Source organism: Cuculus canorus, chromosome 3, assembly GCF_017976375.1.
Source record: "Cuculus canorus isolate bCucCan1 chromosome 3, bCucCan1.pri, whole genome shotgun sequence".
Taxonomy (NCBI): Eukaryota; Metazoa; Chordata; class Aves; order Cuculiformes; family Cuculidae; genus Cuculus; species Cuculus canorus.
In genome coordinates this window covers 101,790,925-101,813,933 of record NC_071403.1, presented here as the reverse complement: position 1 = coordinate 101,813,933, position 23,009 = coordinate 101,790,925, and the positions used below count along the sequence as shown (strand labels likewise).

The 23,009-nt window shown below is 51.9% G+C and overlaps 1 protein-coding gene across 3 annotated transcripts in view; it reads right to left on the bottom strand.

The window, feature by feature from the left end:
- Positions 1–747: 747 nt before the first annotated feature.
- The window catches only part of TMEM63B (transmembrane protein 63B), a 51,069-nt gene continuing 28,807 nt past the window's right edge, over positions 748–23,009 (bottom strand). For 2 of the 3 annotated variants that reach the window (XM_054061645.1, XM_054061646.1), the window contains exons 2-24: positions 19,474–19,672; positions 18,765–18,844; positions 16,886–16,924; positions 13,350–13,440; positions 12,500–12,537; positions 11,625–11,767; positions 11,303–11,354; positions 10,919–11,027; positions 10,346–10,416; positions 9,453–9,533; positions 9,199–9,322; positions 8,976–9,109; positions 8,683–8,820; positions 8,251–8,404; positions 7,890–7,996; positions 7,010–7,096; positions 5,554–5,619; positions 5,253–5,415; positions 4,981–5,086; positions 4,657–4,824; positions 4,401–4,516; positions 4,086–4,166; positions 748–3,190 (exon numbers count right to left, since the gene is read on the bottom strand). In XM_054061645.1, coding sequence (XP_053917620.1) covers positions 3,026–3,190; positions 4,086–4,166; positions 4,401–4,516; positions 4,657–4,824; positions 4,981–5,086; positions 5,253–5,415; positions 5,554–5,619; positions 7,010–7,096; positions 7,890–7,996; positions 8,251–8,404; positions 8,683–8,820; positions 8,976–9,109; positions 9,199–9,322; positions 9,453–9,533; positions 10,346–10,416; positions 10,919–11,027; positions 11,303–11,354; positions 11,625–11,767; positions 12,500–12,537; positions 13,350–13,440; positions 16,886–16,924; positions 18,765–18,844; positions 19,474–19,650 — 2,490 coding nt within the window. In that variant the 5' untranslated portion in view covers positions 19,651–19,672 and the 3' untranslated portion in view covers positions 748–3,025. The remainder of the gene's footprint in view (positions 3,191–4,085; positions 4,167–4,400; positions 4,517–4,656; positions 4,825–4,980; positions 5,087–5,252; positions 5,416–5,553; positions 5,620–7,009; positions 7,097–7,889; positions 7,997–8,250; positions 8,405–8,682; positions 8,821–8,975; positions 9,110–9,198; positions 9,323–9,452; positions 9,534–10,345; positions 10,417–10,918; positions 11,028–11,302; positions 11,355–11,624; positions 11,768–12,499; positions 12,538–13,349; positions 13,441–16,885; positions 16,925–18,764; positions 18,845–19,473; positions 19,673–23,009) is intronic. The other variant, XM_054061647.1, reaches the window with a different exon arrangement.

Genomic DNA, 23,009 nt, shown 5'->3' with positions numbered 1-23,009 from the left:
GTCATTTGTCTGCCTCAGAGGCCTGCCCCACACCTTGCTTCTCCATTGCACCGTTCTCCAAGCAATGGACACTGTACACCAATTAATGAGTATGCAGCAGCTGCCTGAGCTGTACCAGTGAGGAGCAGGGAGCAGTCCTGGGGGCTGGCTGCTTGCTGCCTGCCCCTGTGCTTAGGGGACAGCTGAGCTAAGCAGCACCACACGATGCTCCCAACCAAGCTGTGCTCCAGGGATGTAGCACCCCTCACCCCTTCCCAAAGGCATTAGCTGTCCACCCAAACCAGACTGGGAGACAGGTTCCTGGATGGAGAGGGCAGGAACAGCTATGTCAATTGCTCTTGGGACCACAGGACTGGGCTGACATCTGCCATCAGGGATACCAGCAAAACTACCTTCGCCTCCCACACCATACCCAAAGCATCTTCCCCTATCCCAGCCTCAGTGCACGAAGCTCCTCATCCACCTGCTTTCAGCAGCAGCGTCTTTGATGCATCTGCAAGTGGGAGGGAAGGAGGGCATGTGTGCTGCGGCTGGGATTGGCCATGAGCCACAGCTGGATTCCTGGAGGGAGGGCAGGGCTTGTGCTCACACAGGGGGGGAGTGCAAAACCCCCAGCCTCCTTTTGCACCACAGATGCTCCTGCATCCCTGCTGCAGCTGAGGTCCTCTCCTCGCAGGTCCCAGTCCCCAACCCATTCTACAAAGAAAAGACTGCAAGAACAATAGCTTCTTTTTTTTTCTTTTTTCTTTTGTACACAAATATATACAGGGTATTATACACATCTCTACACAGACAGTGCCACTCAGAACACACAGCTCTGCAGGCAGAGCCCCGAGAGCCGCAGAGGCAGCCCTGGCCCACAGCCCTACCTACAGAGAGACTGGAGCATCCCAGACCGCCTGCTGGACCGAGGGCAAGGGCGGTAGGTGAGTGCAAGAATAGAGAAGCAGGATCAACATCCTCCCTGACCCAGCCTGGGAGCGGACCAGGAGCTCTCAGCTCGCATGCTCATTTCATTTCTAACCCATCCCTGGAGACAACAGGCGATGCTCACTGTGGCCCTCTCCATCTGAATGTGTTCCAGCCCTCCAAGCCCTGGGACCAGGGGTGGCCTGCCCTCCCCATGCATTAAAGACCCACATTTCTTCCTCTCTATCTCCCCTTTCCTCCGGGCCTGGGATTCCTATAGAGAGGTGTACAGGAAAGTCATCTGCACCGTCCCTGGAGTAGATCCCAGCCTGCTCTGTCAGGCTGGCTCCCCTCCTCTAATGGGCGAGGGGGAGAAAAGCCATGAGAAGTGACTGCCCTTCCTCCAAGCAGAGCTGGGCAGGGCTGACACTTCACTTGTTCAGGTCTATAAAGTGCTTGGAGCTCCAGGGCCAGCCCGAATAACTGACAAGGTAAAGGACTGTCCCTTTCAGGCCCTGGAGGGCATGGCCCCAGCGAGCCAATGCAGCAGCACCCACAGATGACAAGCAAAGGGAGGGCGGTAGTGTCTGCAATGAGCACCAAACAGGATGGTGGCAGGGGGTTGAGGGAAATAAATATAGTTCAATAGCAGGGAGAGTTATTATTTTCCTTTATATTTTACACAAGGGGAGGGGGGAAGCAATTGAGGGCAACTGATCTCACCAGAAATCTCCTTACAAAGAGCCTCTAAACAGGGCCAGACCTCCCTGCAGGTGGCAGAGGCTCCAGACCATCTCTCCCGTCTATCCTGTCTCCTGCCTGCCTCTGGGACATAGCTATCACAAGAGAGGGGGCACAGGCAGAGGTAGGGGAGGAATAGCCGCCTCTTGCAGGCTGGGTAATGCCAGGGGAGCCTACAACCAGCCAGAGCAGGTGAAGAAAGCCAGCACAGCCCCACAATAATTTTGTGCTCCTGAAGATAGTGGGCTTGCTTGGAGAAGGCTCCCCCAGGGGCTGCTCTACCAGGACTCCCTCCCTTCTCTGACTAGCTTCAGCTAGGGAAAGATGCCATGGCAGCTCAGGGAAGGCATCTTATGGGGCCCTGTCACAACCAGGCAGTGCTAACCTCATAGGGTGCCAAGGGCCTGCAGTCTAGGACCCCTTCTCCCCTCTCCCTGGCACCCAGTAGACTACCAGTACAGCCTCTCCACTCCCAGGCCTCACCCTGCTGTACAGACACAGGCCAGCAAAGGGGGTTGCGGTACCACACAGGGGTCACATTAATTCTTGTTTGAAAAGTAAAATGTGCAAAAATAGATGCCACTTAAAATGATGCTGCAATCCCCTGCCTGTGTTCCTGGGGACAGAGGGGACAGGGCCTGTGAGAGGCTGTCTGCAAGGAATGCGCGTGGCACCCCTCACCCTGCAAGGGGCTGCCCAGCTCACACAAACCCCGTGCCCATTCCCCAGGGTGATGCCATCCCTGACCCCAAGGCCAGGCTGTCATCCTCCCCGTGGTGGTGAGGAACTCTGTCACTACACCTCTTTGTGCCTGGCTCAGCTCCTGGACGCTGCAAGGAGTTGAGAGTGTGGGCATACGGAGAAGGTGCAACAAAAGCCACCCAGTCCTGAGGTGGAGCTTCCAATACATCGACTAAAGCTTTCCATTTATCACAATCCTGTAAATCTAAGAAATTATTAGTGTTTCTTACCAGGATGACATGGAACAGAGAGGCCTGCTGAGAAGACCCCAAGTATTCCCCCTTGCACACCTCCCAATAAAGCACCCCACTTTCTTCCTCCCTGCAGGTCCAGAGCAGCACCACGGGGTCACAGTCCCCTCCTCCCCAGCCCCTGGAGTTTTGGGGTCTGGAGACGCATTAAAGAAGGTAGCTAGTAAAGATCATGCCTGCTGAGCTGCCAGGCCAGCGCAGGGGTGGAAGGGCAGAGAAATCAAGAGCTCACAGCAGGGCCCCTGCCCTCACTGAAGGCAGCAGCCCTGGGGGGCGGGCGGGCAAGGGCAGTGGCCAGCACTCTCGGGTGCCTCTCCCTGGGTCTCCCTGCACACAGCCTGCCCTGCTCCTGGGCCTCCTTCCCTTCCTGCCCTCCGAGGTCCCTACTGGTGGATCTCATTCTCTATCAGGCTGTCCTCACACGACTGGAAATCTGTGTCATTCATGCCATCTGCGTTGATGAGCTCCTCGTCCTGCGACCCCTGCTCCTCCGACTCCGTCGCTTCACCCTCCGGTGAGGAATCCTGCAGCACTTGGGCAATGTATTTCTGCAAAGTCCAGGCATGAGGTGGGCAATGGGTGGGGAAAGAGCAGAAACATACATGAGCAAGCCCACGAAGCTTCTCACGGCAGTACAGTACAACATGCAAAACACAATGCAAAAAGTTGAGCGTGGGGATATGGTGGAGCCCACACAGATTGGAAGACTGTGCTCCTTCTTTTTGCCAGTAGACATATGTCCCCCTGAGACTGTGCCTGCCTTCTATTGGGTGTGTCCTTACGGAGAGATGCTGCTGCCGTTATGTATACAAAGAGTAGGAAGGAGCCTGGATTACATGGGCACACCCCAGCCCTGCTCTCCTGAGGAAGCAGGAGGCTCTGCTTTACCTACCCCATTTCTGCATGTATCCCTGAACAGCTCTGTACAGATCCCACCTAGAAAAATCTCACGGTGGAAGGAAGCAGCTGGAATGAGCCTGTGAGCCAAGGAGAAGCTGAGGAAACTGACTCTGGGATCTCAGAGAGTTACACAGTGTAGGGGAGAGTCTTCAAAGCACTTTCATGGCCTTTAAGGCAATGCCCTTTTCATTGGCACGAGGACCAGCCTTGTGGGCGATAGCCTTTACTGACGGGCAAGCATGCAAAGATGCAGAATGAGAAGCAAGACCGACCCAGCTGGATTCACTGTCCCAGCCGAGAGAGAGGCAGACAGTAAACGTACAGCATTTGAGGAGCAGCAGGAAAGGGTTGTGTGCATGTCACACTTCATTACCCAGCCTCAGGTGAGAGGCATAACGCCCAACACCTGCTGCTCAACTTCACTGGGAGACTGTGGATGCTGCCTCAAAGAGGTAAGGAGCAAGGTATTTTGATGGTCACCTGCCCCTTCCCAAATGCACATAAGGAGCCCACCAGGGCATGGAGGTAGGGACAGGGACTCACAGCTGATTTGGGAGCCGGCAGGTTGGTGGCAGGTCTCCCATTCTGCCTGCTTTCTATGGCATCCACCTCCGTGTGGTCAATCTGGAGAGAAAAGGAGAAATGGAGGAATTGCCAGGGCAATGTTTGCTGTCCCACCGCAGGAGCAGCATACAGGCACAGCAGGGGCACACTTGGAACTGTTCCCTCTGTGAAGCCAGGGTTGACAGGCTTTGCTGGGGAGCAGTCTGGGCCCTCTCCAGAGCCTCCACTGTTTTGCTGCTGAGCTGTGCTCCCAAAGAGAAAGGTCCTGCACCCACACCCAGCACTCCACCTCACCTTGTAGTTGTGAGCGCTGAGGTATTTGAAGTGCCCGAAGCAGACGTGACACAGGCAGATCACAATGGTGATCACGAGAACCACAAATGTGAACATGGAAGTGGGGGCCAGGAATCCTGGGGAAAAGGAAAATTGAAGTGGCAGTGTCAGAGGGACCCTCACTGTGCTCCATGGCTGAGGGCTGCCAGGATCACAGCCTTGCCAGGGAAGCAGCTCTGTAGGAGGCCATGGATTGGCATCCCAGCCCAGCACTCACCTGTACGCATAGTAGAAAAGAAGAGAAGCCAGAAGAGGCAGAGGATGGGGGCTGCCACCACCTGGTTCACAGCCCCTGAATGGATTTTCTTGTCCAGCTTGGCAGGCAGGTATGCATAATACAGGTTGTATCGGTCCACCAGGTGCTTAAGCAGCATGTACATGAGCCCTGGGAGAAAGGAAGGAATGCCAGCAAAGCAGGGAATCAGCCTCTTTCTCAGTGCCTCTGACTGACAGGGAATATCTCCCCCACCCCATCCTTCTTGCCTCCCCGTTGAGCTCTCTCCAGCCTCTGACACAGGGAGGTGGAGGGATAATTGCTTACCAAAAGGGACGATGATGGGGCAAGTAATGCTGTATGTCATGACCACAGTGAAGACACACATCATCCAGGCATAAGCAGCTCCAAATTGGAACTCATAGGCCTGGTGCTGCAAGAGGGAAGAGAGAGCCATCAGCACAAGCACAAGAGCGACCAGGGGTGTGCAACACACCTCGCTGTATGCACAGCATTGGGTGAACACCACTGGGACCCCACTGCAGCATCCTCATTACTGGGTGGAGGCCACAACCCACCCCCTCAGCCCTACTACATACTCGTTTGACGTTCCTCCGCTCGGCGGCCGAGCGGGCCAGGCAGAGGCGTATCATGTACATGAGCAAGCCAGGGATGCGCAACAGGTCCATGGCGTTCCCAATGAAGGCAGAGGCGATGACATAGTTGACAAAAAAGGCCCCGTTGTCTGGCAGGAACACACACCTAGGGAGATGCAGCAAGTGCAGGCTGCAAGAGGTGCTCCCCCTCGCAGGGCTGCAGCTAGGAACCCCTAGTACCTTTGGGCACTAACAAGAACATTCCCCGATTGCAAAAAAGGGCCTTCTGCCCAACTCCACTTACTCAAATCGCACGGCAGCTTCAGCAAGGAATTTTTTGTCAAACAACCAGCGGAAAAACACATCCAGGCTGTGGGGTGGGAGTAAGAAGGAAAGAGAAATAGTCAGATGCAGCGACAGACAGATACGTTCATGCAAATATGTGGAAGCTACTCTGAAAGGACCCAAAGCCTTGACCATAGACTGTTTTGTTCCCTTTTGGGATGTGTCACCAGCAATTATGTAAACCAGACACTAGGAAAACCAGTGCAGCACGCAAAGAGGGATGTAAAGCTTCCCAACTCTCACATGTGTTCTTCTCCTGTAGTCCTGACCCTATCAGTACGATGTTTTCTTCTGTCCTCTATTTGGGCACAACTTTCATGACTGACTCTACAGAAGAGACTGGCTAGATAGAAGGTACCCGCCAACAGAAAGACTAAAAAAAACCCTCCATGAGGAACAAATTCCATTTTCCTCCATTCCGATTTTTTGATATAAAACTGTCCAGTCCTCTGGCACCTCAGGTTCTGGCAAAGTACAGAGCTCCAGAGGCAGCAGCAGGGGGACCAAGCCCTCAGAAGCAAGCGTGGTCTGTTTAATGGTATCTGGTCAAAATGCAAACCTGCCAAGAGCGCTCAGCTGCCTAGGATGTCAGGTTATATGCAACAAGGTTTTTTTTAATCTGGTTGGGAAACACGGCTGTAAGTCAGCCATCTTTCTGCCTCTATCAGAGGGCTCGCCTGTTCTTAGGACCTGCCTCACTTAGCCATTGAGGTACTGCACCCTGAATCCTGAATTTAAGGGGATGTGAATCCTCCAGCCTGCACCGCGGAAGTAATACCTACCACAGTGAGAACTCCCCATCCTACTCCTACCCCTCCATTTTTCCTTCCTCACACTTCTTCCCTACTCAGCCACTATCCAGTGCTGGGAGCCCATGCCAAAGGCTGGCAGCTGATGCACCCTGTTTGCCTGCCACAGGGCATTTATATAACCCTGGTAGGAAGATTTGGGGCTCACACTTAAGCAGATAAGCATTCCTGCAGCCCACAGAAAACATCCCACCCAACCAAACGGTACCACCTTCTGGTTCAAATGGGGAATTCACTAGTTTTGTGCAAAATTCAGAGCGCGCACTGAGCACAGAGATGGGGAATGCCACCTTTATCAGTAGGTCTCAAGCAGACTTTTCACATACCTCCATCCACCGCACTGATTTTTACTACATTATTTGTAACACCATGGCACGTGCCAATGCATCTGCAGATTGATTCAATAAGCTCCTGGAGACTCAGCCAGGTATGATCTGGTCTGACCTGGCCCACAACCAGAACGAAATGCTACCTTCCCAAAGGGACAGTGGCCAGGGAACTTGTGCATGGGGAAAGGATGTATCGTTGGAGAACAACCAGGCATGTATTTCAGCCCTCTTGGTGCTCCAGGTCTCTGCACTTACTTTCCCTTCCCACCACCCCTACCTGCTCAGGCCCAGTGATGGCAGCAGCAAGACCATGAAGATGAGGAAGGTGTAACACTTGTGCATGGTTGTTCTGTTCTCTCCAGACCTAAGGGCAGAGAGGAAGTTGTTAATTTTTTGCTGTTGTCCTGCCAGTCCCAGAAGTGGTGGCCCCATAGTTTTCTCACGAGAAAGCATTTCCCATTGTCTAAAACCTCAATCCCACCCTGCCCACTACTGGTAAATGAATATACCCTATTTCCCTCCAGTGTCAGAGGTCTGTTCTTGAGTTCCTCTCACCTTGTCTCACAGGCCCTCCCAGCCCTCCTATGCTTAGAGGACTCTCTGCAATCATCTCTCTTGACCTGCAGTCTTCACAGCTGGTGACGTCTTTACCACCAGTCTTTGCAACACAGAGTAGAAAACAATGCTCACATCGCATGTCCCGTGGGTAGCACGCCTCACAAGCATCACTTTTCTAGTGCACTGCACTTCAAATATCTTCCCTATGGTCAGAAGCCAAAGCAACTAAGGCAATTTTCCCTTGGAAAAGATAACTCACACATGGGTACAGGCACACTGTTCCTGCCTGCCCATCTGAGCCAAGACTTCTCTCACTACTAGCATTTCTCACAATGACCAGCCCTGAACTCATCCCAGCTTTCTTCTTGTAGACCTACATCAAGCTCTGCTCAGATGACCATACTGCAAAAACAAAAGCTAAGGATTGCCAGAAATGCTGTCCACTGCAGACTCCAGGTGTCCAAGAGGTGCAACATAACACTCCACTTTGAGAAGACAGAAGTTCAAGCAGAAGGATCCAAAGCCTTACATTAGTGACAAGCTCTTAGTGGCCAGGTGGCAGGTTAGTATGACAAAGAACAGGCGCTGGCTGTCCTTACCTGGTCCAGTGCGCTTCAAAGAAGGCAGAGTAATACACAATGGTGGGCAGCAGAGCAGAAAAACACCACAGCAACAGGGTGGGGAAGAACTGGGTGATGATGGGGTTCTACAACAAGGCAGAGAAGAGTCCGCATGTTACATGGTGCTGCAGCTTTTGCGCCAGCCACAAGTACAGCTGCCTTTGTTGACACCAAGTCCCCAGCACCATGGCTGCCACTGCACGCAGACCAGGCTCAGCGCCTCCCTCATGGTCAGGCTGACAGGACCTGGGGAATGCTGACAAACTCTCTCCCTACTCTCTCTCGTGCCTCAGGGTAGTTCCCATGCTACCCATACGGCACCTGTCTCCAAAGGCCTTACGTTGAGGTACTCCACAGGCTTGGTAACGTTGAACTTGTCCATAGTGGTGATGATGATAGCAGGAGTGGTGAGGAAGAAGAGGAGTATGAAGAGGACCACATTGATCACAAGGCAGCGGATCCACCATATGAAGCCCCGGATGGAAAGGTGTTCCCTGGAATGGGGGAATGAGGGCATCAGGACAATGGCATCGGGGAGAAGGGCAGGTCCAGAGCTTCAAGTTCACGCACAGCCCAGCCTGCATGAACACCACTTTGACTGTCAGCCCAAGGCTTTCCCCCTCCAAGTCAGATCAGACCTCTAGCTCAGCCAGGCCGGTCTTCATGGAGAACAACTCAATCTATTACCAGAGGAGTAGATGGGGAGGGGAGACCGCAAGGGTACATTCTTTTCCCATCAGCACAGCCTGCTGAGCCCCACAAAGCTGCTCACCAGTAGATGTTCTGTGGGTCAGGGGCATAGCTGACAGTCCAGTTGGAGACATGCAGGGACTCACTGCAGGAGGAGGCCCTGGGCTCCCCACGGCACGCACAGCCCTGGCACTTACAAGCGTTGAAATCTTTGAGGATTCTAGAGAAAAGAAAGAGGGAGATGTTGACACAGAGGGCTGGCAGAAAAAAGCCGAGGGAATGCCTTAGTGCTGGGATTCCTCTGATTTAAGGCAAGAGCTAAGACAGGTCATGTTCCTGGGGAGGATAGGACCCTTCAGGACCCTTTACACTCACATGGCTGTGATGGTTTCATTATGGAAGGTGACAAAGGCCATCCCAAGAGGTTTTTCGTTCACCTTCTCCTTCTCTCGCTTGTAGTCATCTTTGAGCTTCTCCTCCAGCTTGGTATAGTACTCAATGGCCTCCACCTGGACAGGGTGACAGGGGTAAGAGCACAGACCTGAGGACTCAAGCCCCAACATGTCCTGCCACCCAACACCTCCAGCTCTTTCCCCACCTCCTCACAGCCCCTGATGACGCAGCAGCACAGGTGGCCACAGGGCTTGGGGTTGATCATGGATGGGGTGTTCTCCTTGCTCTGTAGGTTGGTGAAGTAGATTCGCCCACGCTCAGCTTTCTTCCTGAAACAGGAGAGTGGAAGAGAAGGAAGGAAGGTAAAGAAAACGAGTGTTACTCAGAAAAGCTCCTGTGGGATTAGACTTGAGTGGGATCCCACAGCCCCCGTCCACCCCCTCTCAAACCAAGGGTTACCTCTCCGCATCGAGAAACATCAGCCGGGCTACATCATAGCAAGGACGGGCCTCCAGGACTGTGCAGTTGGCGTAGGCCTCTCTGTGGATGGGAAGCACCACCTCATCACACCCAGCACCAAAAGCTGTACCCTCAAGCAAACCCCACAGATCAAGGATTTCTGTCCTGTCCTGGGCCAAGTATCATGGCACATAGCAAAAGCTTGCTGGAGGCAGCAGGGGAGCCTTCACACTCTGATCCTTACAGCAAAAGCAACACATGGGGCAAATGCTACATTCTCTGGGCTCCGGCACAGGGAGCCTCTCTGGACCTGTGCCATGTCACAGCAGGGCACCCCTGACACCACACTCTCTTCTCTGCCTTCATGGGCTACAGGTCTTGGGGTCAGAAAGAGGCAGAAGGGTTCCCAAAGGGTACAAAACATTTCTCTCCTTATGGTCCTTCTAAACACGGGCCTCACAGTGTGTTCATTGAGGTCTTGATGGAAGAAGAACTTAGCTTTTTGTTGAAAAATCCCACAAACTTCTTCACAAGGACTGTGAACAGCACAGAAGCAGCAGCACAACACCCCACAGTCACTGCTTGAGCACATCTTGCGTGCACCTCATCCCTGAGCCTGACTACATTCCAGGACATGGCCTGTCCACTACTTACCATGCTGATCCCATGAAATAACTGGGCACATCCTAAGGCACAAAACCAAGGACACTGCACATTCAGATAAAAAATTGTGCAGAAAAACAACAGTGAGATGTCCAAAACAAGTGCTTACTGATTTTCACTAGCTTCTGGCTCTCAATATATCATTGCCATTCTAGGTAACACTAGCACTACCCCAGTAAAAATATCCTCATTACAGTGCAGCCTTTAATTAGGGACACAGTGAGACTTACTCAAAATGCTTTTTGATCTTCTCTGGCTCAGCATATTTTGAGATCCCATTGATGAAGAGAGTTCGTTTAACCTGGAAGGAAGGAAAAAAGGAGAGGGTACGTAGGTGTGGATGTTGTGAAAGACCGGATTGCACCAAAACCTCCCAAGGCCTGAGTCACTGATGGGAAAGGGCAGCCCCGTCATATCTAGCACCCAGGGCTCCTCCTCTCCTATGCTTCCACTAGCTGTTGGGATCCTCCATCCCTGTATGCAGCACACTGACAGGCTAATGGGGCTTACATTGCAGCTGCCTGAACAGAAACAGAGGGTAGCCTTAAGAAACAAAGGCTGGAGGAAGGCATGAGGTCCTTTGCACATGTTCACCCAGCACAGGTCTCTCCTGTTTTCCCACAGGCAGTCAGAGCTGCTGCTCTGCAGGAGTTCTGCCTTTGGCCAGGCAGAATAAAAGAACAGCCAAAACCATACAGCCTCAACTTGCTGTGGGATGTGGTGTGCTCAGCACTCTAAGGCCACTTGACTTGACAGAAGGGCATGGGAAAATGCGCCTGGGAGAGTGGCCAGGTCCTGCTCACCATGTCATCCTCTTTGTAGCGCATCTTGGAGGTATGCCTGCGCATGCTATACACAGTCAGCAGCAGGTATAGGAAGGCAAAAGACGTGTGCAGCCACAGCAGGTTATTCCTGTAACAAGGGAGACCACAAAGGTCAATGCAAGGTTGCCATTACAAGTCTGTGTATGGCTGGTCAGCCCCTGAAGGTGCCGGGAGCAGCATAACCAGCATGGCACCCACATGCCCTGCAACCAACTTTCAGAAGCTCAGCCTGCAAATTGGAACAGGGGCAGTAGCCTCACAGCAAAGGCAGAAATACAACCCTCAAGGAGGTGCAGCAAGTGGACATTTACAAAATATCCCTTGAGGGCCTCAATTATCCATCCTGTCCCTGCCCACACATACCCAGAATTCAAGTTAGCGATAGTTGTCCTCCCAAAGCTGTAGGCGTTGTTTTCTAGGGAGAAAGACACAAGAACATTCAGTTACACTGAGTTCAGGTACTGGGCACCGCTGGGGTGGGCTATGTCAGGAATCTCATCTGCAGAAGATCCTAAAACCCAAGCTACCCAGGATAACCCTCCGGGGTGTGCCATGCTCAAAGTGGGACAGCAGTCAGGGTTTGTCTGCGTTAGTCCTGCCCTGCCCTCCACTGCTCCCCAGTGGCCTGGGACATGGTGTTGAGAAACCAGCTCCCCCAGCCCAGCCAAAGGCTCCCTGCTCTCACCTAGTAGGTCCCCTGAGAAGTTAACAGGTAACACGATGCCCACAGAGAGCACACCCACGGCCACCAGCAGCCCGATGATGTGCCTCTGGAAGGACAAGTAGTGCACCGCATCACCTCCACACTTGTCTCGGATCTCGTCATCCCTGTCAGGGAGAGAAAGGCCATCAGGCAATCTTCTACATTCCCTCAAATGCTGGAGTAAAGCATGGGGTCATGGCTGCCCTCCTGATCCTGCTGTACAGAGCTGTAGCCAGGGCCTGGGGTATGGCGCGCAGCACCCAGCCTTAAATCAGCCTGGGCAGAAATCTGCTTGTGCAATGCTTACTGCAGCCCCACTCCCCAGGCCCCTGCTGCCAAGGGCAGACAACTGGACACATGCAAACACCACCTCGCACCCTTTTGGTAGTCCCCTGCTGAGATATGGGATGGCTGACACTATCCCACAGTGCTTGAAAGCCAAGAAGTGCTTAGGAGACTACTCCCCAGCATCATCAGGCTGGGAATATCTCCCTGCACCCTCCAGTTGCCCCTTCAGTCATTCCTCAGACAGCAGTGCTCCTAGGAGGAGTCCCAGGGAGAGGAGCATCTCTGCAGAGCAGCAGACAGTGTTTCCAAGATGGGACACAGGCAGGGGAGACCTGGGCTGGGTGCTCTCCTTTGTCACAGACTCAGTGTGTGACCTTAATTTTAGCTTTAGGACTCCTCATTTAGGCCCATCTTTGCTTGCCCTCTCCAGAGGACACACTTTGTTTGTGCTCTGCAGAGAAGGGGCTGCAGCAAGGACAGCATCTTCATGCAGCTGTACAGTGCTGGGTGTCCTGATGCACACCCTGCACCACCTCTCCTCCATCCCCATGCAGGTCCTGGGCACTTACTTTATCCTGAAGATGGCTGTCAGCCAGGAGCAGAAACCCTGTGCAGAAAGAAGACAGGAGGGTCTTGCATCAGTCTGTATTCCTTTATCCCTGCTACCCCCTTCAAAGGCTCAGAGGACCAGGCTGGCATCCTTTCACCTCTCCAGACTTGGCTCAGGAGTGGACTGACCATGAGCATCCAGATGTGCAGAGCCATGTATGGGCCAAGGTGAAGGAGATGACAGTGCTACTCCACAGGGAACACCACAGGCTGGACTCTGCCATGTGGCTGTCCCCTACCAACTGGCAGCTCAACCCAGGTGACCCAAGGGCTTCTGGCTAGCATAGAAGCTCTCCACAGCCTATGGACACCCAGAAAAATCACCATACTGGTACTTCAGCCATCATCCTGGACAGGAGGAGCTCTGCAGGGACTGGGAAGACAGACTGGGCCAAGCCAGCGCTCCTCAAACGACACCTCTGGGAGGCGTATTTCCTGGGAACTTCATCACCCTTCTGTCACACCCTGTTATCCTACCGAACTGTGTCATCCCTTCAGAAAGGAAAACAGCAGTAGAGGTAGACAGCGGTATGAGGAGGAGCTGGCAAGTATTGTTTGTAAGGCTGAGACAATAGGTCGGACAGACATCCGTTAAGCCACTGGGATGGGTGTACAACTTATTAAAGCACACATGTAGAAGCCACATAGTTATGTCTCCCTGAGCTCTATATCAGTCTCGTACACTATAAGGTGGGGGACCTAAGGCCTGGGGATGGGCAAATAGTCTTTCTTCTGAAAGCCCTTGGTTCAGACAAGCTGTGAGCTCCTGGCCACTCAAAGGCAAAGTGTTTGACTCTTGCTGCTACTCACGTTGTCCCTCTGGTCGAAGTCCACAGAGCTGGAGACGGAGGTGAGGCGCTCGTAGCGGTCATGGTTGTCTGAGTGCAGGGCGGAGGCTACGCTAAAATGACAAGTGGAAGGCAAAGGAGAAAGTCAGAAGATGCAAGGAGGCAGCCTGGCCAGGAACCAAGAGCATCCAGAAGATCAGAGGTTAATTCAGGTCAGTTTGCCGCAAGCAAGATGAGATCCAAGACCAGAGACAACAGCAAGAAGAGACTCCTTCTCAGACAGCACCCGAGCCCAGCAGCCCCCAAAGGCTTAGCCATGGATGCTACTTGCTCAGCACCTTCTGAGAGGCACCTGCACTATGCAGCAGCCCCTATAAGGAGGGGCTGGAGAGAGAGAGAGAGATGAGGTCTGTTTAGCACAGGTTTTAGAGACAGGAGAGGAGAGGAGAGGAGAGGAGAGGAGAGGAGAGGAGAGGAGAGGAGAGGAGAGGAGAGGAGAGGAGAGGAGAGGAGAGGAGGTGGGAACCAGAGGGTGCCGCACCCCACTGGCTCCAGTGCAGCCACAAGGCGGCAGCCCTGACACTCCTGAGAGGCTCTGGCAGTGGCTCCCATCCTGGAATTCTCACGTGCCTTAGGGGAGAGGGAGGTTGGGAGTTTTGGTGGGCTGTATCTGGCTACACCAGACCTCTCTGCCCTTAGCGCTTCAGTGTAGGAGAAATGCAGCTGAGCCTCCAGCCTGGAAATGTCTCCAGCAGGAGCAAGGCAAGCAGCTAGAAGTAAATGACCACAGGCTGAAGGATAGGAAGGCAAGAGAGGTGAACGTTCCAAACTACTTTACTTCAGGTGCAGGCAAGGACCTAGACGAAGAACATGCAGCAGAAACACACAAGGCATACAAGAGCCCTCACTATGAATGGAAGGGGAGGACAGCTGGCAGGAAACAAGAAAATGGTCCAGAGACCTAAATTAAGCCACTTGCAGGCTGGGACCTTGGAAGTACAAGAAGTTGTATGGCAGTTCTGAAGGCTAGAAGCAAAGGAAAAAAAACAGATGAAAACATAGTCTCCATTTAACGCATATAAGCTCAAGGAGGATCAGATGGACAAGAACCCAGAGAAGCAGCAGCTGAGAGACAAGTGCTAGAGATGAGGTTGATGACGCTATGGGAAAGAGAACAAGTAAAGACCCTCAGCGCCTGCTGAAGGAAAGAGAATGGGACACATGGCCTCCCTCAGAGAGGTGGTGCACCTGCTGAGTTCCCAGCTGGAAGTAATGGGGAAAGGAGATTAACTGAAGGTCATGGGACTACAGAAATGCAGATCAGACAGCAGCATGCAGCCTTGCAACTACGCAGCCCAACCCCCTGCTCTGCTGGAGGGCCAGAGCAACATGTGAATAAGCTCTCAGACCTTCAGCCCTTTAAAATCTCAGAGGCTTTGCAGCTGGGTGCAGGGATCAAGGGTGAACTTCTGCTTTCTGCAGCCTCAAGTAGAGCTCAGCATGACGGCATTGTGTGCTTTTGGCTCCTCAGTACTGGAAAAGCAGAGGGCAGAGCAGCGCTGGAGGGAAGAACTGAGAAGAGTGCTGTGTTATGGGATGACCAGGCAGGATGTGGAGATGATAATCAGGATGACCAGTGGCGCTGAGAAAACAGAGTGGATCAAATCTTGCCAAAGTTGGGAAGCAGAACAGGGATCTCCAATGGCACCTGGATCTAGCCTGGAGACCTTTTAAAGAAAAACACTAGTGGAGGCAAAGTTGCCCTAAACCGCAAGAAGATTAAGGATGGGACCCAAGAGGCCTTCTCCATGCCTGCTATCCCAGATTTGGTGCTGGCTTTGCAAGGGAGGTAGAAAGAGAGTCAGAGGTCTCTTGGCCTGAGGGTCCAGGAGGGAAGTCCAGGCATGCCGTGGAAGGGGCTTGTTGTGGTGTGAGGCGAGAGATAGCTGTGTGGGCAGCAAGTCCTGCAGGACTCTGATCACTGCCATTACACACAGAAGAGCAGGTAAGTTGCCACAACCTCCTGGTACAATATGAGTCACCAGTTTAGAGTGCTGCTGGTAAGGGGCAGGACAGGGGCACTTGCTGGTTTGCAGGCAAAGGGACATGTCAGAGGAGGATGCCCTCCTGCTGGGAGCACCAGGTGGCATACACATGTCCCTAATCCACCACCTGCCACTGTGCACCCCAGCACTGAGAAGAGCTGGGATGGGAAGGTGCCACTAGCCTTGGAGGAGCACAGCCAGAATAAGGTTTCCTTGCTGAAGTCCATAGGCTTTTGGCAGTTCCTGGCTACCAACAGTGTTCCACCTCAAGCAGTAGGTTTTAGAGAATCAGCAGAGGGCTCCAGCAAGCCCAGATGAAGAGTGGGAGCAGGAAGAAGCAGCCCCGTGGACAGAGAGAAAAGGACTTGTGAGAATTACTGAAGTGGCCCCCATGAAAAGCCTCAGAGCATGACAGTCTCTGCTACCTCTGCCTTGTTCCCCCTGCAAGGTGTTAGCAGCAAGACACCTGAAGCAGGACCAGCCACTAGTGAAGCAAGGGGTCCCCTCTGTGCCAGGTACCACAGCTACCACCACCTCTGTTTTCACAGTTCCAATCGCTCCGCTCCTTTGGGGAGCAGACACAAAAACCAGGAGAATCCCTGTACCCTCTCAAGGCAGCAGCAGGCCCTCGCTTTGCAAATGATGGAGCCTGAGAAACAAGGCTGCAGCTTGCTGCCCCTGACATGTATTAGCCTGGCTGGAGTGACCACCACAGGCTCTGCACCACCAACTGATCAGCAAACACCACCCAGTCAGTCACCAAGGCACAGGGGGTGCTCTTCCTTTTGCATAAAAGAAGCAAGAAAGAGGAAAAAGTGAGGAGGGAGGGTCTATGGAAGTGCTTAATGGGCAACACCAGGCCAAGGGGCCATAGGCAGCACCCAGGCAGGAATTTTGCTTTTGTGGGGACAGAGAGAAAGGATAAAGGTGCTGCCTTGCTGAGTATGCTGCCAGCCAGGAATAAGTGGCAAGGGACAAGAGCCAACACTTGTCCTGGTCCCAGCAGCCTCACAGAGTAAAGGAAAAAGAGAGGTCTTGCACCCATCTGCCTTTGCCACTGGTGTGGGAGCTGCCCTCATAGCATCCTGCCACAAGAGGGATACAACAAAGGAGTCTCCACTGCACCTAGCTGACTCAAGCATGCTGTTGGGGTCAGGCAACCAGGTTTTTGTCCATTGTGGGGCAGGACAGCTGGATATCGGCAGGTAGAGCCGGGTACGTGATGTGGCACTGTCCACCTCGGCTGGGAATGGGAGCTCCTCAGCCTCCTGCTGCCCTCAGGGGCATTTAAGGGATACTAAGAGAAAACCATGGCGCATGCAGTTGTGGTAGTGGCTGACACAAAGAGGAAAGAAAGACAAGAGCACAAATCCACCGAGGTGCACAAATCCAAGCCCAAACTCCCAACCACTTAGGTTAGTTCAGAACGAAGACGTAAAACTGTAAGGGAAAATGACAAAGAGAGAAAGAGCAAGAAAGACAGAAGAAACGAGACCCTGAAAAAACGACATACTATTCCCGTTCCTCTCGCTCCGTCTGCCAGCGTCGGCGCCTGAGGGCACAGAAACACAAAACGAGAGATTACAACCACAGGAGCAGGTGCTAGGTCTCCTCTGTTATGGGGAGCACCCAAGTGGGTTCCACACTGTCCTGAGGAAGAAAAACCTGGAGAAACCTGGTTAGACTGGAGAAGACCTTCTTTCTAGAGCCCAGTGCCACCCCAGACCACAACACCCGAGTCCCTGCTGGCCCAGGGACAGTGTGCTTTGTTGCCCACTAAAAGAAAGCTGGCTTTCCTAGGAAGGTGGGCAACACAATTGGTGTTCTAGGGTGCTCCTGAGGGACAAGACCACCTGCCAAGACCATACAGCTGCCTTCTAAGCTCCCCTTCCACACCTCTCCTCCCCACCCAGGCAGCCAACATTTGCATCTCACCCTCCCAAAATGCTCATCTCATCCCACATATGTGGGTAGTGGCTGACACAAAGGGGAACAGAACAGGCTTCTCCCTGGGATCCTGGTCCTGGTGATCCACAGCTCTTACAGCCATGTTGTCCCTCTCACTGTGCTTACCAGCTCTAACTCAGCAAACAGCTACCACCCCTCTGCCTTTCTGCCTATAGCTACCGATCCCAATCCCCTACAGCCAACGTGCTCAAGCATCACCTGTGACAAGGTCTGGCTTTCTCTTCCCCACTGAAACTCAGAGCTGTGCAGCCTCTGTGGCTACCATCCAGTGCTTGGGTCCAGATAGTTTGACCCAAGAAGCTGCTGCCCTGTCCCCAAGGAAGTCTCATCTGGCTAATTCCCTCCTCCTCGCTTTCCCGCGAGGCCTCTGTGTTGCTGATTTCCCCAGCCAGGCCAGGAAAAGAGGCACAGAGGAGCCACAGGGTCTCAGCTGCTTATCAAACAATATCCAGGACCTCTTATCTAAACCAGGAGAGTTCCTGGTTCAGTGCTGGAAGAAAACAACTCTTTCCACTGTTACACATGGACAGCTCAAGAGCAGCTTGCTTGAATCTGTACTGCCAAAGGAACCAAAGAGGCTGGAGCTCGGCCTCATCCAAGTCTGAGTGTGATGAGCTCATGGAGCTGATCAAGGAGAAGGCCCACCTATCACAGCCAGCCTTTAGAAGCTACACTTTGCCTCCAGCATATGACAAAGTGCCACGGACATAGCGAACCACCCCTGGAGAGAAGTGGACTACCCGCGCAAGCCCTCTAGCTTAGTCAAGAAAAGTTCCTTGTTCTGCACTGGAAAAAAATCATTCTCTTTCTTGTTGCTAACAGTGAAAATGAGAATAGCATCTCTACTGTGGAGCTGCCATACCAAATGGGCCCTAGCTTTTGCAAACAGACACTGTAGTTCACAAATGCATTGGGCAAGAAAGATCCACACCCAGACTGACTCGTCAGCACTTGGGATGTGAGCTGAACTTGCATTAGCACAGTGGTACCGCACCTGGAAATGCAGCTTACCACTTTCAAGTGCTCTTAATGAGAACTGCATCCAGCAGAGTCACAAAGACACCTTCAGAGGCTTAACAAAGCCTTCACTGTGGCAGCTCTCACCCTTCCTGTGACTTCTTTCCTCCCTTCTCTCCTTCTGCTGTTCCTCTGTAAAGGCCTCTGCACTCCTATCTCACCGTGGGGACCATAAGTGATGCGGAACCAGTAGGGACCACTCCTTTGTGTTGGGAGAAGGATACTGTAACAAAAAGCCAGTAAGCAGGGTTTTTTTTCCTGCTCCTGGAGCTCAGGGAGTACAACTGGCATGTTTGCCTCTCCTCTTCAGATGCCTCTGGTACATGCAAGGGGGTTTAACACTTCTGCCCCATAGCAAAGACAGGTGTAGCTTGAGCCTTGTTTTCCTGCCCCTCTCCCGTACTTACCTGTCAGCATCAGTCACCAGGGCCAGACGTCCATAGTCCCACGCAACTTTACGCAAAATTGAAAAGACAAACAACAATGCCTGGAAGAGAGCAAAGGAAATGCTATGAGATGAGGCATTGTCCAGCTCTGTCCTCATCCTCTGCATGCAGAGCCACAGGAACAAGGAGGGTAGGAGGGGGTAGAACTGCTCAGCTAATGGCACACTGAGGCCATGGGACAGCACAAGTTCACCAGTGCTTTTAAAATCAGACTATCTTGATGATTGTGGGAGGCAGAGGTCCGGCATACAACACAGAGGCTATGTAAACTACAGGATCAAAAGGCCCTCAAGTCCCAAGGAGGTGAGATTATGGCTACATCTGTGGTCCTGCAGTTTGTAATGAGGAACAAGCAAAGCTTTTGGGTGGGTAAAGCTGCAGGGACCTGACACGGTAAGTGGGAGTTTTGGGATGCAAGACTGATCTAACTCGACCCATGTCCTTAGCAAAATTTGCAATACCCTTCCATGGGCTCAGTGGGGTGGTATTTGAGTTAAGTCAATAGTGGCTAAATCCACAGTTGCTAAGGGATATCATCAGGGCCATGAAGTCAGACAGCAGCAAAGTCAGGGATGGCATCTGGGGCCCTCAACTCTAACCACCCAACCACAGTCCTCCCTTCACGCCTAATTAGGGGAAAAGGCACCGAAGCAACAGTAGGTAGACTCACAAGAAAGCACATAAAGTCGAGGGCTAGGACAGTAGGCACCCCGCCGAAGGGCAGCCCCTGCAGCACAGTGCTGCGGATGCGGGCACTGTAGCAGTAGTCCTTGGTACTGTTGTTGCATGTGGAGGCTTTGCAGGCGGCCCCTGCTGAGCCCAGGGTGGCAATCACATAGGGAAGCATCTCTACAGCTTCATCGTCTTCCCTGTGGAAAGGACAGAAAGGCCTGATTAAACACACACCAGCTGGAGAACATTGTAGCTCTGTTGGAGTCAGAGGCCAACACTGCCTGCTATCTCAGGTTCCTCTGTGCTACAGATTTCCCAAAGAACAAGTGTCCAGAGACAAGGTCATCTGGAGAAGTCTGCTGAGTTTGGGGGTGCTGGAAGAGCCCAGGTGCTTCAGTAGCTGTGGTCCCACCACGCGTAGTCACAGAGCTCCTTTCCTTGTTCCCCCACTCTCACACTACTTAGGTATGCCTTCTTCTCAAGGACTACCCCTCTTCTGGAGGACACTGTGTCTTAGCGCCTTCCCCTCAGCAGTGAGAACATTTAAGTATAGGAAAGAGCAAAAGGGTGGGGTAGTGGGGGCATGAAGTCACATCTGGATGATAGAAACAAACTGCTATAGGACAGTTGCTGTATCACAAGCCCACAATTTCCTGCGCCTGGCTGTGTGCCATTATCTTTACTAGGCTGAATCACCACCCTCTTCTCACTGCAGGCCTCAGCCCCCAGCTCCCAGGGCACCCATTAAAGGCTGGATATACCTCCCATTTTTTTTTTTTTTTTTTGCCTTTCTCTGACTTGGATTCGTTTAGATGCAACCACAGAGAGGGCAAAGAGTAGTCTTAGGTTGTACTATTTAGCTGGTGAAATATTTTATTTATTTCAGTGGCCTCCCCGAATTGCTACAAGACCCACAGCTGGGCTTAGGTCAGCATCACTGCAACATCACTGTATGGACACGGAGAGTCCTTCCTCCTTTGTGGCACAGCTCCATGGGAAACAGAGACCATGCTAGCAATGGATAAATGCAAACTGAGCATCACTGGGATGGTCTAGAAACGAAAATTAACAGCAGAAACACAACCACGTTGTGGAACAGGGGAGAGAAAACCCCATCAGCTGCAGATGGAAGTAGCAATAACAGATGGGGAGATCCACCCAAGCTGCCGATCCCTAAACCACTCCTCTTACCCAGCATCTGCCAACCACCCCAAATCCTTCTCTACTACCACAGACCATGCAGAAAGGCTGGCTAGCACAGCATCACTTCTGGGCAATGCTCAAGGGCTGTTACCAAGGCAAAAAATACCATCCTGGTGGGCTTGGCAAATCACTCATCCACAGCAGAAAGCCACCACCTCTGCCCTGTGCTAGTTTCAGCCTCTTGTTGTAGAGATCTCCTCGTGAGATGGTGACATCAGCAGAGAGGGTGCAGAGCTCTTCCTCTGAGCTCACAGGTATATCCTGGCAATTTTCTGCCTAGCTGCAGAGATTTATCACAGCACAATGCTTGCTGGATAATGACCACCAAACCACTTGCTTCTAGAGAGCTCAGCTTCAATGTGACCCCTCCCAACTCATCTGGGATGGATGCACAGCTGCAAAACAGCTGATGCATCAATGACAAAGGGCACCGTGACAAGCAAAAAACCGTCTGGGTATGAGCATTGATGGGGATCACCCAAATTGGAAATGCCATCAAACCACCTGTTAAGAGCTCCTCACAGGTACAGAGCTGGAGCAGGGCTGCTCGGAGCAGAAAAAGTGAGTGAAAAAGCCACAAGATCACAGTTGGCAACCAAGTGGGGAGCCAGGCAGGATAAATCAGCCTGGCTGAACTAATGAATTACTTGGAAGCTCTAGAGGAGGGATTGGAAGAAATGATGGGATGAGATTTACCAAAGGGAAGTGACACATTTTGGAGTGTGAATGGTTATCTCCTTCTATTTACCTCTAAAGTGCCAGCCTATACAGATTCACTACAAAGAAAAATGCCTCTCATTCCTCTTTTTGGGAATCTTGTAAACTTTTAGGCTGTAAATGTTATCGTGCAGCAACAAAGTCCATACGTTGAATAGAAGACTGATCCCACTGAAACTGCACAGCCTTCAGTTCTCCTTGCATAGTGAGAAGAGGTAAAGAATAGAAGCCTTTGCTTTTTCTAGACGTACTAAGCTCACTGCTATTAATTGCCTTCTCTCCTTCCCACGACACAAGGTGTGTTCCAGCTCTGACTACTCTCACCGCACATCTCCAATGCATCCTCTCTTGACCCTACAGAACGGTGACCAGAACCACATACGATATCGTAGGTAGGGAAATTACCTTGACTGCCAGAACAGCATCTTTCCTTATGCTGATCTTTCTGGAGCTCAGCATGATTTACTTTCTGATGAAATCTTTGTGTATCGAGGAAAAGCATCTCTGTAAACAGCCCACATGCTGCTACTCTGAGTAGCCACAATAAATTAGAAGCCAACTATGTCCCAGAACAAATCATTCCTTCCCATACACCTGCTGCATGCTTCTCAGTACTTACTTTCTTATTGCCTCACATCACTTCACTTCACACAGAGTCACTTTGGAGTTGCTTCGTCTTGACAAATCTGAACAACTCTAGAGTATCAGCAGATTTTTGGGTACCTTGCTGCACATTATCTTTTCTGGGTCATTAACAGCAAAGGACCTCATCCCTCCACTCTTGTCACACTGTAATTGTTCATTCACTCCTAGGCTTTGTTTGTGGACCTCAGCCAGTTTTCGCTTCAGGACTCTGTCCTCCTTCAGTGGACAGTTTTCTTAACAGTCTTTTGTGAGAAATTTCAGAGCTTTTATGAACATCTAGGCAGGTTACACCAGTTGGCTGAAATATTACCTATTATTTTACCAAAGTACTGAAAGACCTGCAACAGATCAGGGAAGTATGATTTTCCTCTGCAGAGCTCAAGCTGCATGAGTAAGGAGTTACCTCATTACTGCATGTTTCATAGCCCCATTTTCTGGCTATCGTTCTAAAAGAAACAAGGCTTATATGCTCACATTACCCACGAACCTGTCACAATCATTATTTATACAAAACATTATACATTTAAGACAAACTTTGCGAGTCTATAGGTAATTTACGCAACATTTCACAGAAACAGGTCCCAAAGATGTATTTTTTTCCTGAAGCCTAGAGGACAGACTGAAACAGACCAGAGATAAACCTCCCTAGCCTCTCCAGTAATCTAGCCAGTACACCCAGTAATCGAAAAGCTATGGCATATGCCCAAGGCTTGAAATGACTTTTCATCAGCCCAGGCAGGTGGCATTGTGGCAGTCAGCACCATCCTTACGTATGCAACCTCCTGCGCAGCTGGTGAGCACAAGAAGTGGCTTCCCAAGGAGACAGAGGTGCTTAATGCATGCAGGAGGCTGGGAAAGCTTGCAGGGATATGGAACACTTCTGTTCCCACAGCTCCCTGGTTGCAGGTACACTCAGCAGCAGGCTAGAGGAGACCCTCCATCCCACTGCTTCAGGTCAGACCCACCAAG